The sequence below is a fragment of the Salmo salar genome, chromosome 23 (assembly GCF_965601325.2).
Source record: "Salmo salar chromosome 23, fSalSal1, whole genome shotgun sequence".
In the NCBI taxonomy this organism is placed as follows: Eukaryota; Metazoa; Chordata; class Actinopteri; order Salmoniformes; family Salmonidae; genus Salmo; species Salmo salar.
This window is the reverse complement of record NC_138313.1, coordinates 16,136,279-16,154,238: the sequence shown is the minus strand read 5'-3', so window position 1 is coordinate 16,154,238 and position 17,960 is coordinate 16,136,279. Positions and strand designations below refer to the sequence as shown.

At 42.1% G+C, this 17,960-nt stretch overlaps 1 protein-coding gene across 9 annotated transcripts in view; it reads left to right on the top strand.

The window, feature by feature from the left end:
* Positions 1-17,960, top strand: part of LOC106584184 (CMP-N-acetylneuraminate-beta-1,4-galactoside alpha-2,3-sialyltransferase) — a 100,324-nt gene that overhangs the window by 43,158 nt on the left and 39,206 nt on the right. For all 9 annotated transcript variants that reach the window (XM_014169171.3, XM_014169168.3, XM_045705914.2 and 6 more), the window contains 4 exons: positions 10,202-10,296; positions 15,617-15,680; positions 16,236-16,331; positions 16,592-16,778. In XM_014169171.3, the coding sequence (XP_014024646.1) occupies positions 10,202-10,296; positions 15,617-15,680; positions 16,236-16,331; positions 16,592-16,778 (442 nt within the window). The remainder of the gene's footprint in view (positions 1-10,201; positions 10,297-15,616; positions 15,681-16,235; positions 16,332-16,591; positions 16,779-17,960) is intronic.

The following is a 17,960-nucleotide window of genomic DNA, read 5'->3' as shown; positions in this document are numbered from 1 at the left end:
TTCTGCAGCGTTGAAGGTCCCCAAGAACACGGTGGCCTCCATTATTCTTAAATGGAAGAAGTTTGGAACAACCAAGTTTGAAACCTCTTCCTAGACCTGGTCGCCCAGCCAAACAGCAGTCAGGGGAGAAGGGCCTTGGTCAGGGAGGTGACCAAGAACCCGATGGTCATTCTGACAGAGCTCCAGAGTTCCTCTGTGGAGATGGGAAAACCTTCCAGAAGGACAACCATCTCTGCAGCACTCCACCATTCAGGCCTTTATGGTAAAGTGGCCAGACGGAAGCCATTCCTCAGTAAAAGGCACATGACAGCCGGCTTGGAGTTTGCCAAAAGCCACCTAAAGGTCTCTCAGACCATGAGAAACAAGATTCTCTGCTCTGATGAAACCAAGATTAAACTCTTTGGCCTGAATGTCAAGCGTCACGTCTGGAGAAAACCTGGCACCATCCCTATGGTGAAGCATGGTGGTGGCAGCATCATGCTGTGGGGATGTTTTTCAGCTGCAGGGACTGAGAGACTAGTCAGGAACGAGGGAAAGATGAATGGTGCAAAGTACAGAGAGATCCTTGATGAAAGCCTGCTACAGAGTGCTCAGGACCTCAGACTGGGGCGAAGGTTCACCTTCCAAGAGGACAACGACCATAAGCACTGTTGGATTCTGTGTTAAACTTGAAACGTTGCTGTCCTAGAGACTGGTTAATGGTTATCTGTAGGACTCAGTTGGCTATGGAATGTGTTGGGTGGACAGGAGGAAGTTACAGGATTGCTATATTGGATATGGCTGGACATCTGTGGATTAGGCAAATGAGGGGTTGAGGTCAGGTCAGATCCCCTTAAGGGCGAAATTATGGTTTATTACCCTATTACTTCATCTTCCTGTCGAACCATAATAGATGTTTATTTTTTTAACCTTTATTTAACTAGGCAAGTCAGTTAAGAACAAATTCTTATTTTAAATGATGCCCTAGGGTAGAATGACAGATTTGTACCTTGTCAGCTCGGGGATTCAAACTTGCAACCTTTCGGTTACTAGCCCAACGCTCTAACCACTAGGCTACCCTGCCGCCCCAATGTAAGGATTGGAGAGAAGGAGGAGTGCCTAAACTGAAGTAAATATGCTTGTGGTGGTGGAAAAATGTTTTGTCTAATGCAGCTGTATTGATCCTCTGGGAAGAATTAACCTAGTTAAGCTTTCATAGTGTCCTTTGAGTTATTTACTCGGAGAATTAGAACCTCTGAGAATTAGAATTAGAACAGTTGGCGCTGCAGGTAAGACCCGGGTGGGGTTTGTTCACTGCTAAACCTGTAACAAGAGGGTGAAAGTCTCAGTCGCAGTGGCCGTGAGAGCGCAGCGTGTGTGGGGGTGTGTATGAAGGTTTGAACAAACTCTATTATAAGGGTTTGAGTCCGCTATTAAAAGGTTTGAGGCCTCTGTTTTTCAGCTAGAAGAGGTTTGTGTCCTCAAAATGGGTTATATAGCAGTAAAGAGAGGTTGGTTTTATGCCCTGTTGGGGTGGTGAACCATGAAAGATTATGTGGAATTAGGAAGAGAAGTGTGAATAATTTTGGTTATGTGGGTTATCAACAACAGTGACATTTGAGGCGCAATACTGGAATAAGACATTAAGTCATTCATATTCTCCAGTAATACATTTGCAGATGCTATAGTACAGGTTCTAATACAAGGTATTAAGGGCCGTAACCAATTAATAGGTATGAATACCATAACTATTATCCGGGGAAGTGGGTAGCTCTACCTTGGAAAATAGTTAATAGAAGGTGTGTATTATAGACGGGAGTGAAGAAATCTAAAATACCCTGAACACCTTCGGGAGAGGTTAGGAAATAATAACTATTGATATGGCGACAAACGGCCCCGATTCTCCCTGTAATAAGGAGCTAGAGGATTTTAATAAAGCAATGGAGGCTCTGAAAGAAGCGCACAAGCATTCTACCAATTCGGCTCAAATATGGGAAAAATTTGGCAAACTGGATAAAATTGGGCAACATTTCCCTGCTGACAGAGAATTCAAATCAAATAAAGAATTCAGGGAGGCAATTATGACTTGGCACAATGACATAAACCAGAATAATCAAAAGCTCAATATACCAGCATTTTGATGTCAGCATTCTTTCAACAAAAAATACAAACTGATAAAACTGGAATTAGTATTAGTACTCAGCCACAGGAAGAGTGCATTGATAGAATTTGCACTTCTGCTTTGATGGCAGGTTTGAACCCTGTGATCAAAACGGTAACTGCGGGGGTCCTTTTTTTGTCCTTTTTTGAGGTTATCATGGAAGGGTATATTAGATCGTGTCTTAATGCATGGTAGGAATAATTTGACCACAAACAGTGTGTGGGAACCTCAAAACCCTCCGTAACCGACTGAAGAAAGAGCGACAAAGGCGCTCAATGCGACAGTGACTTTTAACACTTCTATCTGAGTCCGAGCCATTCACCTGGGTAAAGGCGGCAGGAGTGCACCAGAGTCCTGAGTCCGCGCATGTTGAGTGAGTGTGGAGAGAGATAAAGGGTCAGGTGATAGACTTGTGTACATGGGAGAAACGGATGTACAGTTGAAGTCGGAAGTTTACATACACCTTAGCCAAATATATTTAAACTCAGTTTTTTTCACAATTCCTGACATTTAATCCGAGTAAAAATTCCCTGTTTTAGGTCAGTTAGGATCACCACTTTATTTTAAGAATGTGAAATGTCCGAATAATAGTGGAGAGAATTATTTATTTCAGCTTTTATTTCTTTCATCACATTCCCAGTGGGTCAGAAGTTTACATACACTCAATTAGTATTTGGTAGCATTGCCTTTAAATTGTTTAACTTGGGGCAAACGTTTCGGGTAGCCTTCCACAAGCTTCCCATAATAAGTTGGGTGAATTTTGGCCCATTTCCTCTTGGAAATTGCTCCTAAGGATGAACCAGACTTGTGGAGGTCTACAATGACCTGAGGTCTTGGCTGATTTTTTACATTTTCCCATGATGTCAAGCAAAGAGGCACTGAGTTTGAAGGTAGGCCTTGAAATACATCCACAGGTACACCTCCAATTTACTCAAATTATGTCAATTAGCCTATCAGAAGCTTCTAAAGCCATGACATCATATTCTGGAATTTTCCAAGCTGTTTAAAGGCACAGTCAACTTAATGTATGTAAACGTCTGACCCACTGGAATTGTGATACAGTGAATTATAAGTGAAATAATCTGTCTGTAAACAATTGTTGGAAAAATTACTTGTCATGCACAAAGTAGATGTCCTAACCGACTTGCCAAAACTATAGTGTGTTAACATGAAGTTTGTGGAGTGGTTGAAAAACGAGTTTTAATGACTCCAACCTAAGTGTATGTAAACTTCTGACTTCAACTGTATCTATTTGGATATTGAAATCGGGACATTATCAAGGGTATTAAATGGGACAGGCAAGAGTTACATGTGCTGTTGGGAAGATGAACTGTAAAGGCTATCTGAAAAAGACAAGCTAGAATGATAAGTGCCGGGAGAAAGGGGGTGGGGGGGGGTGGTCTACACAGTGCAAACAATTTAGACGAAGTATGATTTGAGATACTGATCTTTCATTACCAGGCCACTTGCAACAGGAAACCAGGGACAAAGGGGGTCTGTAATGAGAAGAGTTATTACCGGCACTAAAAGGTTCCATTTATAAATGTACATTCTAACCGGGATGATGTGTGCTAAATTGAGAAGCTTGAATTTGAGTCATAGAATCAAAGTAAGTACTAAGGACTGTCATTCTGAATTTGGGTTGGATAATACATCAAATGTTTTAGTTATGATTCGGATACAGCGAGAGATAGTTGCTTTCGAACGGTGAGGGGTGGGGGCGCTGCTCAAATTTATTAGTCCTAGGGAGGCTCCAGAAACCATGTCTCTAAGTATCCTCCGACAGTGAGGCTGTTCGAGAACTCACTGGATGATAGCTTGGGTCAATCATTACGTTTTTTTTGTTGTTTTCTTTTGTTTTACCATGTCATCAGAATTGTAATGTTAAATCGCATGGATACGTAGAGATGGCTGGATGATACGGTACAATGAATTGCATACAAGGCTCCTAGTCTGTGTTTTGCGATAACGCCCAAGGATGAAAATTAAGGAGAGGGTATGGGACCAGCATAACATGGGCAGAGAACGTAACGGATGGACGATTCTATCCCCAGTTTTAGTCACATCAAGGGTGGTGTGAAGGTATTAAACATGTATTTTTTCTCTCTTTCCTTTTCAAGTCAATATGTTTTTAGGTTTCATGAAACATAAGGGTGTTCATTGTTCCAGAGGAGGGACTGATGTATATTGACTAATTGATTTGAGAATGTTTTAGTATGTTTATATCTGTAGAAGTGCATTAGTAGTAGTGACTAGTGTGTTATGGGTTAGATGGAATGATATATGTGCAGATGTATCTGTAGCAGGAGGCGAGGTGTTTGAGACAGAATGTTTACATAGGGCTGTTAAGTGGGATGGAACTTGACTGCAATGGAGATCTGTAGGGGCTCATAAATTAAGGTCGTGGTGGTAGAGGGGTTTCGTTCCCAGAGACTAGGTATATTGTTACAAGAGATGGCTCATAGGAGAGGGAGGACAATTAACTGTGCACAATATAGGGACTATTATGAAGTTAAATTGAACATTACACATACCCAGATCATGGTGAGAGTAGAAGAGATAGTTGTGGTATTTCAGACACTATTCAAGAAACCTGTGACTCAGAGTTTGGTTAGGTTGGATATTCTTCCGTAATTGAAGGAGGCTATAGTCATGGGCCATGTTAGTAGTAACAGGGGTTACATTAGTAGCATTGTTGGGATATCAGTTTGAGGACTCATGCCACATGGCTTAGTAACTGGGAGACCGATGGGAGTACAGGGGGGGCTGTTATTCAAATGTCACAATTTGGTGATCTTGCCATAAGAGGAGAGTCTATGTTGTCAGGAAATGACCCATGTGTTGCAGTGTGTATATCCTCAGGTGGAAGCAGCACATGAGGAGCAGGAGATAACTGAGGGCACAGGCTGAATTCTGGAGATTGAGTGTAAGTCAAGATACACCAGGCAGGGGGGTTGTGACAGCGTTGGTGTGGTCCACACACAGTACTCCTTACTGCACCTGCAGCGGTAAAGATCGTCATGTCTCTCCTTGGTGGGTGCATAGTTCTTATGTAAAGTGAGGTCCAGCTGCATAATGGGGGAGCTTGACGACACCATGACAGAGGAAGCAGAGCTAAAGAGAGAGAGAGAGAGACTTGATTCCACTGTAGACATGCAGATGGGTTGGGTTTGGGAGCTACTTTAAACATCATAGTTGGGTTGGGTTAGCTGCTTTATTGGTTAATGCATCATATGAAAGAGGATAGATGTTGGGGTAATTGTACTCTAAACAACATTTTGAAGGCATTGATGTGAAAGCATGTACATTGCTGAGTTACCTCAAGAGGATGTAGCGTTGATTACGGATACGCACGTGTCTATCAGGTGGCAATGGAGGAGATGGGGATCAAAGTGAAAATGACATGGCTTGGGAACACCTCTCGGAGCCTGGGGCCGGAAAGTGGAAGTCTGGGCGAAAGCATGAGGAGGCTTTTTAGAGCTTTCATTTTTGTGGAATCCAGCAGAAAAGTATCCTGGAGGCATAGTCAGGTGAAGAGAGAGTGGGAGTTGTCATGGTCTCGGACTTTGGTTTTCATGCATGTATAGGTCTGGTCAGCTTACCACATTGTTAATACTGTTATGTTTTGTGTGTCTTTTTGTTGCTTTCCAAATCACCTCAAAACAAATTGTATTGGTCACATACACATGGTTAGCAGATGTTAAATGTGAGTGTAGCGAAATGCTTGTGCTTCTAGTTTCGACTATGCAGTAATATCTAACAAGTAATCTAACAAATTCACAACAACTACCTTGTACACACAAATGTAAAGGGATGAAAATAATATGTACATATAAATATATGGATGAGCGATGGCGTGCGGCATAGGCAAGATGCAGTAGATGGTATAGAATACAGTATATACATATGAGATGAGGAATGTAGGATATGTAAACATTATTAAAGTAGCGTTATTTAAAGTGACTAGTGATACCTTTAAGTCAATTTATTTAAGTGGAGAGAGATTTGAGTCTGTATTTTGGCAGCAGCCTCTCTATGTTAGTGATGGCTGTTTAACAGTCTGATGGCCTTGAGATAGAAGCTGTTTTGTGGTCTCTCGGTCCCAGCTTTGATGCACCTGAACTGACCTCGCCTTCTGGATGATAGGGGGGTGAACAGGCAGTGGCTCGAGTGGTTGTTGTTCTTGATGAGCTTTTAAGCCTTCCTGTGACATCGGGTGAAGTAGGTGTCCTGGAGGGCAAGTAGTTTGCCCCTGGTGATGCATTGTGCAGGCTGCACCACCCTCTGGAGAGCCTTGCGGTTCAGGGCGATGTATTTGCTGTACCAGGTGGTGATACAGCCCGACAGGATGCTCACTATTGTGCATCTGTAAAAGTTAGTGAGTGTTTTAGATGACAAGCCCAATTTCTTCAGCCTCCTGAGGTTGAAGAGGTGCTGTTACGCCTTCTTCACCACGCCGTCTGTGTGGGTGGACCATTTCAGTTTGTCTGTGATGTGTACGCCGAGGAACTTAAAACTTTCCACCTTCTCCACTACTGTCCCATCGATGTGGATGGGGGGATGCTCCCTCTGCTGTTTCCTGTAGTCCACGATCATCTCTTTTGTTTTGTTGGTAATCATTGTTGCTAATCAGGCCTGCCACTGTAGTGTTGTCTGCAAACTTGATGATTGAGTTGGAAGCGTGCATGGCCACGCAGTCATGGGTGAACAGGGAGTACAGGAGAGGGCTAAGAATGCACCCTTGTGGGGTCCCAGTGTTGAGGATCAGCTGGGTGGAGAAGTTGTTTCCTACCTTCACCACCTGGGAGTGGCCCGTCCAGGACCCAGTTGCACAGGGCGGGGTTGAGACCCAGCGTACTATGGAGGGTACTATGGTGTTAAATGCTGAGCTGTAGTCAATGAACAGCATTCTTACATAGGTATTCCTCTTGTCCAGATGGGATAGGGCAGTGTGATGGCAATTGCATCATCAGTGGACCTATTGGGGCGGTAAGCAAATTGGAGTTGGTCTAGGGTATCAGGTAGGGTGGAGGTGATATGATCCTTAACTAGTCTCTCAAAGCACTTCATGATACAGAAGTGAGTGCAATGGGGTGATAGTCATGTAGTTCAGTTACCTTAGCTTTCTTGAGAACAGGAACAATGGTGGCCATCTTGAAGCATGTGGGGACAACAGACTGGGATGGGGATTCTTTGAATATGTCGGTAAACACACCAGCCAGCTGGTCTGCGCATGCTCTGAGGACGCGGCTAGGGATGCCGTCTGGGCAGCCTTGCGAGGGTTAACACGTTTAAATGTTATACTCACGTTGGCGGAGGAGAGCCCACATTCTTTCGTAGCGTGCCTTGCCAGTGGCACTGTATTGTTCTTAAAGCGAGCAAAGAAGTAGTTTAATTTGTCTGGGAGCAAGACGTCGATGTCCGCAACGGGGCTGGTTTTCTTTTTGTAATCCGTGATTGACTGTAGACCCTGCCACATACGTCTCGTGTTTGAGCCGTTTAATTGCGACTCTACTTTGTCTCTATACTGACACATTGCTTGTTTGATTGCCTTGCGGAGGGAATAGCTGCACTGTTTGTATTCGGTCATGTTTCCGGTCATCTTGCCGGTCATCTTGCCATGATTAAAAGCAGTGGTTCGCCCTTTCAGTTTTGCGCGAATGCTGCCATTAATTCACGGTTTCTGGTTAGGGAAGGTTTTAATAGTCACAGCGGGTACGACATCTCCGATGCACTTGCTAATAAACTCCCTCACCGAGTCATCAATGTTGTCTGAGACTATCTGGAACATATTCAAGTCCACATGAATGAAGCAATCTTAAAGCGTGGAATCCGATTGGTCAGAACAGCGTTGTATTGACCTGAGCACGGGCGTTTCCTGTTTTAGTTTCTGTCTATAGGCTGGGAGCAACAAAATGGATTCATGGTCAGATTTGCCGAAGGCAGAGCGCGGGAGGGCTTTGTATGCATTAAGTTCGAGGAGCAATGATCCAGAATTCTGCCAGCTTGTGTCGCGCATTCGATATGCTGATAGAATTTAGGGAGTATTGATCTTAGGTTAGCTTTGTTAAAATCCCCAGCTACAATAAATGCAGCCTCCGGATGTATGGTTTCCAGTTTACATAGAGTCCAGTGAAGTTCTTTCAGGGCCGACGAGGTATCTGCTTGGGGGGGGGGGAATATACACGGCTGTCACTATAATCGAAGAGAATTCTCTTGGAAGATAATGCGGTCGGCATTTGATTGTAAGGAATTCTAGGTCAGGTGAACAAAAGGAATTGAGATCCTGTATGTTGTTGTGATTACACCATCAGTCGTTAATCATGAGGCATACACCCCCGCCCTTCTTCTTACCAGAGAGATGTTTGTTTCTGTCGGCGAGTTGCGTGAAGAAACCGGGTGGCTGTACTGACTCTGACAACGTATCCCAAGTGAGCCATGTTTCCGTGAAACAGAACGTTACAATCTCTGATGTCTCTCTGGAAGGCAACTCGTGCCCTTATTTCGTCCACCTTGTTTTCTAGAGATTGGACATTGGAGAGTAATATGCTAGGAAGCAGTGGATGGTGTGCTCGCCTTCTGAGTCTGACCAGTGGCCGCTCTGTCCGTCTCTCCTGCGGCGACCGCGTTGTTTTGGGTCGGCCTCTGGTATAAGATTGCATGTCCAGGGTGGAGGATTGCATGTCCAGGGTGGAGGATCCGCTTCGGGTAAGACGTATTCCTGGTCGTATAGATGGTAAGTCGACTTCGCTTTTATATCCAATAGTTCATCCCGGCTGTATGTAATAACACCTGAGATTTTCTGGGCTAACAATGTAAGAAATAATACATAAAATTACAAATAACTGCATAGTTTCTAAGGACCTGAAGCAAGGCGACCATCTCTGTCAGCGCAATCAAGTCTTATGCTATCACTCTCTTAGGAACCAGAAGGAGAAAGTGGAGAAGCTAAAAGCAGCTCCAGCTGAAGTGGAGGAAGCCACCAGCTTCAGCTGGAATGTCATTCTGTTTGATGAGAGATGGAAATAAGATTGTGCATGGTGTGATCATAGAACAGAGGACATAAGTCTCTGAGTTTGTAAACCTCACAGTGAATGTTTTGTTATTATTGTTTGTTCATTTATAATCCTGGTTTATTTATTTTTTGTTCATGTTTTATTATTATTGTTTGTTCATTTATATGTAATTTCCAAGGGTATGTAATGTTGAACAGTATGGAGTTAAAATGTTCAAAACGGGGGACTGTTGGATTCTGTGTTAAACTTGGAACTTTGCTATCCTAGAGACTGGTTTTTACATCAGACGTTAATGGTTATCTGTAGGAGCCAGATGGCTTTGGAATGTGCTGGGTGGATGGGAGGAAGTCACAGAATTGCTATAGGGGATATGGATGGACATCTGTGGATTAGGCAAATGAGGGGTTGAGGTCAGGTCAGATCCCCTTAAGGGAGAACTTGTGGTTTATAGTATATATACTTGTGTAGTATATATACTTGTGGTGGTGGAAACATGTTTTGTCTAATGCAGCTGTATTGATCTTCTGGGAAGAATTAAACTTGGTTACGCTTTCATAGTGTCCGTTGAGTTATTTATTCAGAGAATTAGAACCTAACAGCACACAGCCAAGACAACGCAGGAGTGGCCTTGGGTACAAGTTTCTGAATGTCCTTGACTGGCCCAGTCAGAGCCCAGACTTGAACTTGATCGAACATCTCTGAAAGTAGAATGGGAGAAACTCCCCAAATACAGGTGTGCCAAGCTTGTAGTGTCATTCCCAAGAAGACTTCAGGCTGTAATCACTGCCAAAGGTGCTTTTTTAATACATTTGAAAAAATGTCTAAACCTGTGTTTCCTTTGTCATTATGGGATATTGTTTGTAGATTGATGAGGAAAAAAACTATTTCATCAATTTTAGAATAAGGCTGTAACGTAACAAAATGTGGAAAAAGTCAAGGGGTCTGAATCCTTCCCGAATGCACTGTTTTTATGGCCTGTTAATTCTCACTAGTCTCACTCTCACTTGTTATATCTTGTGCTCTCTCTGTTTTTCTCTATCTCCAGGTTCACTAAACCAGCCCCCATGTTCCTTGATCCGAATTTTAGACGATTCACGAAAATCAGCAAATTCTTCCCACCTTTTGGAATGAAAATGCAAGGTATGGACCTCATTTTAGATCTATTTAATTTTGGATGACCATGAGGAATGGGGAGCCCCTGGGAGAGGACAGTGTTGACCACTAGCTCAACTACAGGGAGGAGAGTGTCCATGCTCTGGATCACTGCTCAGATGAGGGACTGTACACCATATCCAAATACTGGCCTTATTGAGAAGAACCTCACTGTTTCTCCTAGCTATTCAGGGATCACAGCAAAGCAAAGCATTTCTTGCTGCCCCTCGCTTATCCTTTTTAAACAATGTGATCACCAATTTAACTCGTGTTTAATCTCATCAAATAAATCCCTTGTAAAGTTGATGTTACACATTTGGTTGATTTGACATAAATATCATGTAAATCTGTCTAAATGTAATGACGGTAATGATGGTGTCAGTGCGCTCAAATTGTGCTAAATATATAAATATCCCTGGAAAGGTATCAGGGGGATGACTTTGTAGTCTAGCTCTCCATGTTGCATGTGCAGAAAATGCCTTTATGTTCATGGTTCTCGGTATTAGAGGAAAGGTGTTTGCTAACTAGTGTTCTCGTAGAAATCTGTCTGAATCTTACCTGACTCCATCCATGCCCTGCCCTTTCTCTGTAACACTGAACAGTAACATTGAGCAACACCAACACACTACAGGACCACTGTCAGATCCTTCTGCCTACCAGTCTCAGGCCCTGATTGGAAAGCCCAGTCTCAGCCCCACACATTTGTTCCTCACGCCACAAGTCTCCCACCCAAACACATGTTAGTTGTGGAATGATTAGCTACAGTATGTAGCCAGCCACTACCCTGTCTTCAACACAGCATCATCTAATCAGTTTTATTTAATTTAACCTTTATTTATACAGGTTATTGAAATAATCTCTTCTGTAAGAGAGACCTATTAATCAGTAATAATCAGTAAGCTATTTGTGGCCTGACTGTCTGCCCTCATCCTCATAGCTGATCAGAACCAGGAAGCCCAACCAACACCCTCTACTCTCCCAACTAACCAACACATTCTGGGTGTTTTCTGTTCTGTGACTTGGTAGTAGGGCAGTTTGAGGGATCACACTAAACATGTGGTTTCCACTTCTGCCTGAACATAGATTATTAAGGTCATACTGTAGGCCTTTGTATTGTTAATGATTGGTTGGCAGAACTGGAGTTCTTCATTGTCAGACATTGGGCTGTTTCAGGGGTGTGCCTAGCCTAGGTGCCTCACCCTTGCAGATGGTGCTATGGTAGCCTAGCCCTCATCTGATATCAGCTGTGTGGTTTGGCTGGAACGAGAGACAATCCTTTCAAATGATTCCCATCCGGCCTGATTGATCTTGTCTGTTTATATGTAGGATATCACCACAGTAGTCAACATCTCTTCTCCCTGGTTGCATCCCAAATTGCACTATATAGGGAGAAGGGTACCATTTATTATGCAGCCCTCTCCCTCCCTATCTCTCCAGTGTTAGTCACAATGCAGATATGCAAGTCATTTTGGACAGAGCTGGGACTGTCTCTACATCAATGCTTTTGACTGCCTCTGAGTGATCCTTAATTATACTATAGTAGATTGTGTCACGGGATGTGTCATTTTTTTCAAAATCATGTGTCATACTGTAGGTCAATGTTTTCTAATCCAGGGTCTGGGGACCCAAAAGGGTGCACATTTTTGTTTTTGCACTGTTCTACTTATCAACTCATCATCAAACTTTTGACTAGTGAAATTGTGGGTTTAGTGCTAGGGCAAAAACTAAAATGTGCACCCGTTGTGTCCCCAGGACCAGCATTAAGAAACACTGCTATAAGCTATATTGTTTTCACAATGGGCTGATTTCATTTTTCCCAAAAAATGCCTCATGACAAAATTACAGTAATAATTATGTTCAAAAAGTATGGTAACTGAAAAACATATTTTGCTAAAATGGGTCATCTTTGGGTCATGGTTTTTATGATCTCCATTGCATCTGAGAATTGAACACAAGTGCCTAATAGCAATTTAATGCTCTGGCAATTTAGTTTTATGTCAATAATCATGAATAGCACGCAAGTAGCCTACTTGGCCTAGGCCTACAGTATGCAGTCAAATCATGTGGACTTTCATCTCGTGACAAATGGTCCAGCGATTCAGCTCTCACAATTGTTTAGGCAATTACTGTTAATTTAAACTTGATCTCCTGAATTATAGGCCAAGTGTATTTACCCTTGTCAATTGCATAGAAATCATCCGGATAACTGGCTATATAAATAGGCCTAGCTAGTGTTGTTGTGCAGACAGGAGCATTTCAGTCTAAGGACTATAGGAAATTGTACTTCATAGTTACTCCCTAGGCCTTGCTAGAATAACTGGCTATGTAAATAGTGGAAAGACCCAGGGAAAGTAAGGACTAGGAAACAGTACTTAAGTTTTTCCTTCCTCTAAAATAATGTATTCCTACTATAACTGACAGCAAGAGCTGTTGAACAGGCAGACGATGGGCATCTCAGTTTAAGGGAAGCATACATTTACATTTACGTCATTTAGCAGACGCTCTTATCCAGAGCGACTTACTTACATAAAGGCCAGCAGTGTGTAAGGACAAGAAACAAAGTGAGGTAGTGAGAGCATTTGTTTACTGTAGTTACTCAGTTATTCTGCACTCTGGCACACTCAGACAAGAGTGCTCTGAAATCGGAGTAGATAGCAAGAGCGAATTTACCAGCTACGTCTATCGACAGTTGTCGCAGTGACATCATGAAGATTCTATTAAAATGGTTACTTGCATAGTGGAGTCTTTTGTTTAAACATGTAGCTAGCTAAACAATGAACCATAATCTCAACTCATATCGTTACTACCCTGCATGAATCTGCAGGTAGCTAACCAACCAGTTTCAATGTTAGCTAGCTAGCTAACATTAGGCTATAACTAGCAATGCAAATGGATCTGAGATACAAATAATATTACTAAAGTAACACACATTATACACGTAACGTTAGCTAGCTAGCTAACAGTAAGCTTTAAATAAACAACTTTCACAAAATAAACGACTTTGACAAAATTTCAAATGTGTAATATATGAAAATGTACAGTTGAAGTCGGAAGTTTACATACACTTAGATTGGAGTCATTAAAACTTGTTTTTCAACCACTCCACAAATTTCTTGTTAACAAACTATAGTTTTGGCAAGTCGGTTAGGACATCTACTTTGTGCATGACACAAGTCATTTTTCCAACATTTCTTTACAGACAGATTATTTCACTTATAATTCACTGTATCACAATTCCAGTGGGTCAGAAGTTTACATACACTAAGTTGACTGTGACTTTAACAGCTTGGAAAATTCCAGAATATGATGTCATGGCTTTAGAAGCTTCTGATAGGCTAATTGACATAATTTGAGTCAATTGGAGGTGTACCTGTGGATGTATTTCAAGGCCTATCTTCAAACTCAGTGCCTCTTTGCTTGACATCATGAGAAAATCAAAAGAAATCAGCCAAGACCTCTGCAAGTCTGGTTCATCCTTGGGAGCAATTTCCAAATGCCTGAAGGTACCACGTTCATCTGTACAAACAATTGTACTCAAGTATCTCACCATGGGACCACGCAGCCATCATACCGCTCAGGAAGGAGACGCGTTCTGTCTCCTGGAGATGAATGTACCTTGGTGCGAAAAGTGCAAATCAATCCCAGAACAACATCAAAGGACCTTGTGAAGATGCTGGAGGAAACAGGTACAAAAGTATCTATATTCACAGTAAAACAAGTCCTATATCGACATAACCTGAATGGCCGCTCAGCAAGGAAGAAGCCACTGCTCCAAAATATTGTACTTTTTGGAGAAATGTTCTCTGGTCTGATGAAACAAAAATAGAACTGTTTGGCCATAATAACCATCGTTAAGTTTGGAGGAAAAAGGAGGACGCTTGCAAGCCGAAGAACACCATCCCAACCGTGAAGCACGGGGGAGGCAGTATCATGCTGTGGGGGTGCTTTGCTGCAGGAGGGACTGGTGCACTTCACAAAATAGATGGCATCATAAGGGAGGAAAATTATGTGGATATATTGAAGCAGCATCTCAAGACATCAGTCAGGAAGGTAAAGCTTGGTTGCAAATGGGTCTGGATGGACAATGACCCCAAGCATACTTCCAAAGTTGTGGCAAAATGGCTTAAGAACAACAAAGTCAAGGTAATGGAGTGGCCATCACAAAGCCCTGACCTCAATCCTATAGACAATTTGTGGGCAGAACTGAAAAAGCGTGTGCGAGCAGGGAGGCCTACAAACCTGACTCAGTTACACCAGAATGGGCCAAAATTCACCCAACTTATTGTGGGAAGCTTGTGGAAGGCTACCTGAAACGTTTGACCCAAGTTAAACAATTTAAAGGCAATTTTACCAAATACTAAATGACTGTACGTAAACTTTTTTTGTGAAAAACTGAGTTTAAATGTTTTTGGCAAAGGTGTATGTTAACTTCCGACTTCAACTGTAGCTAGCTAGACTATCTTACCTGTATACATGGATAGACACTTCTCTCTCTCTCTGTCACAGATGCCATGGTTGCCCTATATTTGAAGTAGTCCGGAGACAGGTGTTTTATACAATAGCCTTCTGTGTGTTCTCTTTTCGACTCCCTCTGCATATTTCCAATCAAATGGCAGAATTTTCTCTGTCTCCTTAGCTATCATACTCTAATTCCACCTGAGTGCAACACTTCGCTTTTTACAGTTTTACTACGTGATATTGTTCAAAAAAGCTGCGTTAGAAAGGATTAGCTATACATACTGACCAGCTCATGTTATAGACAGAAGCGGGCTACATGGCAGACAAATCCGAACTCATCTCTCGGCATGTCCAGCCCACTTATTATCTCAGCCAATCTTGACTAGCGGGAAGGTTCCTGCATTTGTCGGTGGCTGAACCAGCTAGGCTCGTAATTTAACAATTGTATTCGTATTTACAGATGGCATACATGTTTGTTATTAAGGCACATGAAATTTCACATGTTCCAGGAAGTATTTCTGCCAAAAAAATCATTTTGATAAAACAAAAGTTTACATTCAAATGGCTCTCCTGTGAAGTGATGCGTGACATACGCCTAGTTTCCTGAAACGAGTCACAGTATAAATACTGTAGTATTACTTTATTAAAAACTGTTGTAAATACTATAGTAATTACTGTAGTGTTTTTGCGGATATTACTGTAGTATTTACTATAGTGTTTTTTGTTTTATTATCTTTGACATAGTGGGGGCATTATCCTTGGGGAAACCTGATGTAATCTCATTCCCTGGGGTCCAAGGATTGCTGCCTGGAGAATGTGCTTGTTTAAAAATCTTCTCTTCTCTCCTCAGAAAAGATCATAGATAATATTCTGACAGCCACAAAGAGCTATGGTCTGGAAGATGAGCTGGACAGGTATTTCACACCTCTACCACAACAACACCAGGGGGCATCTTGGGGTATTTAAAGGGTCATGCCTGCTTCTCAAAGACATTCAGAAACTAACCTCCAGTATGCAAACTCTCGGCGTACTCAGAAATATTCTAGCCTGGTCCCAAATATGTTTGTGCTGATTTTCCAATTTATGGTCGTTGTCATGCGAAAACGACCATATAAGTTGGCTAGACAGCACAAACAGATCTGGGACCAGGCAAGAAATATGTTCTACCAATCCCGAAAACATTGCTGATTTTCCAGGGTTCTGTCTTGTTAAGGGCTTGGATCTTTCCGCAACCATTATTTGCCGACCTGATATCATCAAGTAAGGAAATTGGGAATGTGTTTAATTTTCCACCTGGAATGTAATAGAGGTCACATTCTCTACTACATAATGCTGTCAGGGTACCTGATAGCAATTGCAAAACTACACATAATATCAGAATAAATCACTGTGCAGTACTTGTCATTTTCCTCTCTTCACAAACCTCACAGAAATTTTGTTTTTCTGCTGTTCTTTTCCTGCTCTTCTAGTCTAAATTGTAAAAAGTGCGTCATCATGGGAAATGGTGCTATTCTGTCCAACAAGTCTATGGGTGCAAGGATTGACGAGTACAACGTAATTGCAAGGTCAGTTTTAAAAGGCACCTCAACTCCAGGGTTCTTAAATAATCTTTCCTAGATTCCTTACATCCTCTATCCTCGCCTCCTTCTCAAAAGCACCAGAGGAGAACATCCGAAGTTCTCTGACCTTGTCCATTATGTTTTGAGAAGGAGGCGAAGAGAGAGGATGCGAGGAATTGAGGAAAGACAAATTGTGTAAGAGCCAATGATTGTGAGAACCCTATGTTTATAGATTCCCAACACCAGTTGACCTGTGTGTGTTGCAGGTTGAACGAGGCCCCAGTGAGTGGCTATGAGAAAGATGTGGGCTCCCGGACCACTATGCGTATCACCTACCCAGAGGGAGCCATCCAGAAGACTGAACGCTACGAACAGGACTCCCTCTTTGTTCTCTCTGCCTTCAAAGCTCTCGACTTCAAATGGCTGCGGTCCATGATCTTTAAAGAGAGGCTGGTAAGTGGTAATCCAGCAAAGAGTGACCGTTCCTACAACATTAGGTAAAGTTCCAATTGAGTCCCAATTCATGGAGAAAACGTTAAAGCCATGTCATGAGAACATCAGGGTTGGGGTCAATTCCAATTTAATTTCAAATTCAATTCTGGAATTCAAGCAGGAAGTGGAGAATTTACTTGGAATTCAATTGGAATTGCAGCAATCGTATTTTTTTTAATTGGAATTGAATTGGATTTAAATTGTCTGAATTTGAATTGTAAAAGAAAATCAACCCCGGAATGGATTTGGAATTGAATTGGAATTCATACTGTCTGAATTGGAATTGAATTGGAAAATAAAAACATAATTGGAATGGAATTGGACTTTAGAATTTTAAAACTTGAGTTGTATTATAATTGGGCAAATTCCTGTTACTGGAGTTAATGCATTTAGCATTGAAATTGAATGCAAACTTTCTTTTAAATCAGTTTTCATTGTGAAAATTATCTTCCCCAAACTTGAATCTCAGGCCGTGCTTATGTATGCCAGTTAGGCTCTACACCCTTTGTAAAGCAGATTAATGTGCTTCATTTTAAGAAGTTATTTGGCTACTTTAGTTGTTATTCAAACTTTATCAAAACATATACAGTACCAGTCAAAAGTTTGGACACCTACACATTCAAGGGTTTTTCTTTATTTTTACTATTTTCTACATTGTCGAGTGATTGTGGAGGCCAGGTCATCTGATGCAGCACTCCATCACTCTCCTACTTGGTAAAATAGCCCTTACCCAGCCTGGAGGTGTGCTGGGTCATTGTCCTGTTGAAAAACAAATGATAGTCGCACTAAGCGCAAACCAGATGGGATGGAGTATCGCTGCAGAATGCTGTGGTAGCCATGCTGGTTAAGTGTGCCTTGAATTCTAAATAAATCACTGACAGTGTCACCATCAAAGCACCATCACACCTCCTTCTCCATGCTTCACAGTGGCAACCACACATGCGGAGATTATCCGTTCACCTACTCTGCATCTCACAAAGACACGGCGGTTAGAACCAGAAATCTCAAATTTGGACTCATCAGACCAAAGGACAGTTTTCCACCAGTCTAATATTGATTGCTCGTGTTTCTCAGCCCAAGCAAGTCTCTTCTTCTTCTTTGTGTCCTTTAGTAGTGGTTTCTTTGAAGCAGTTCTACCATGAA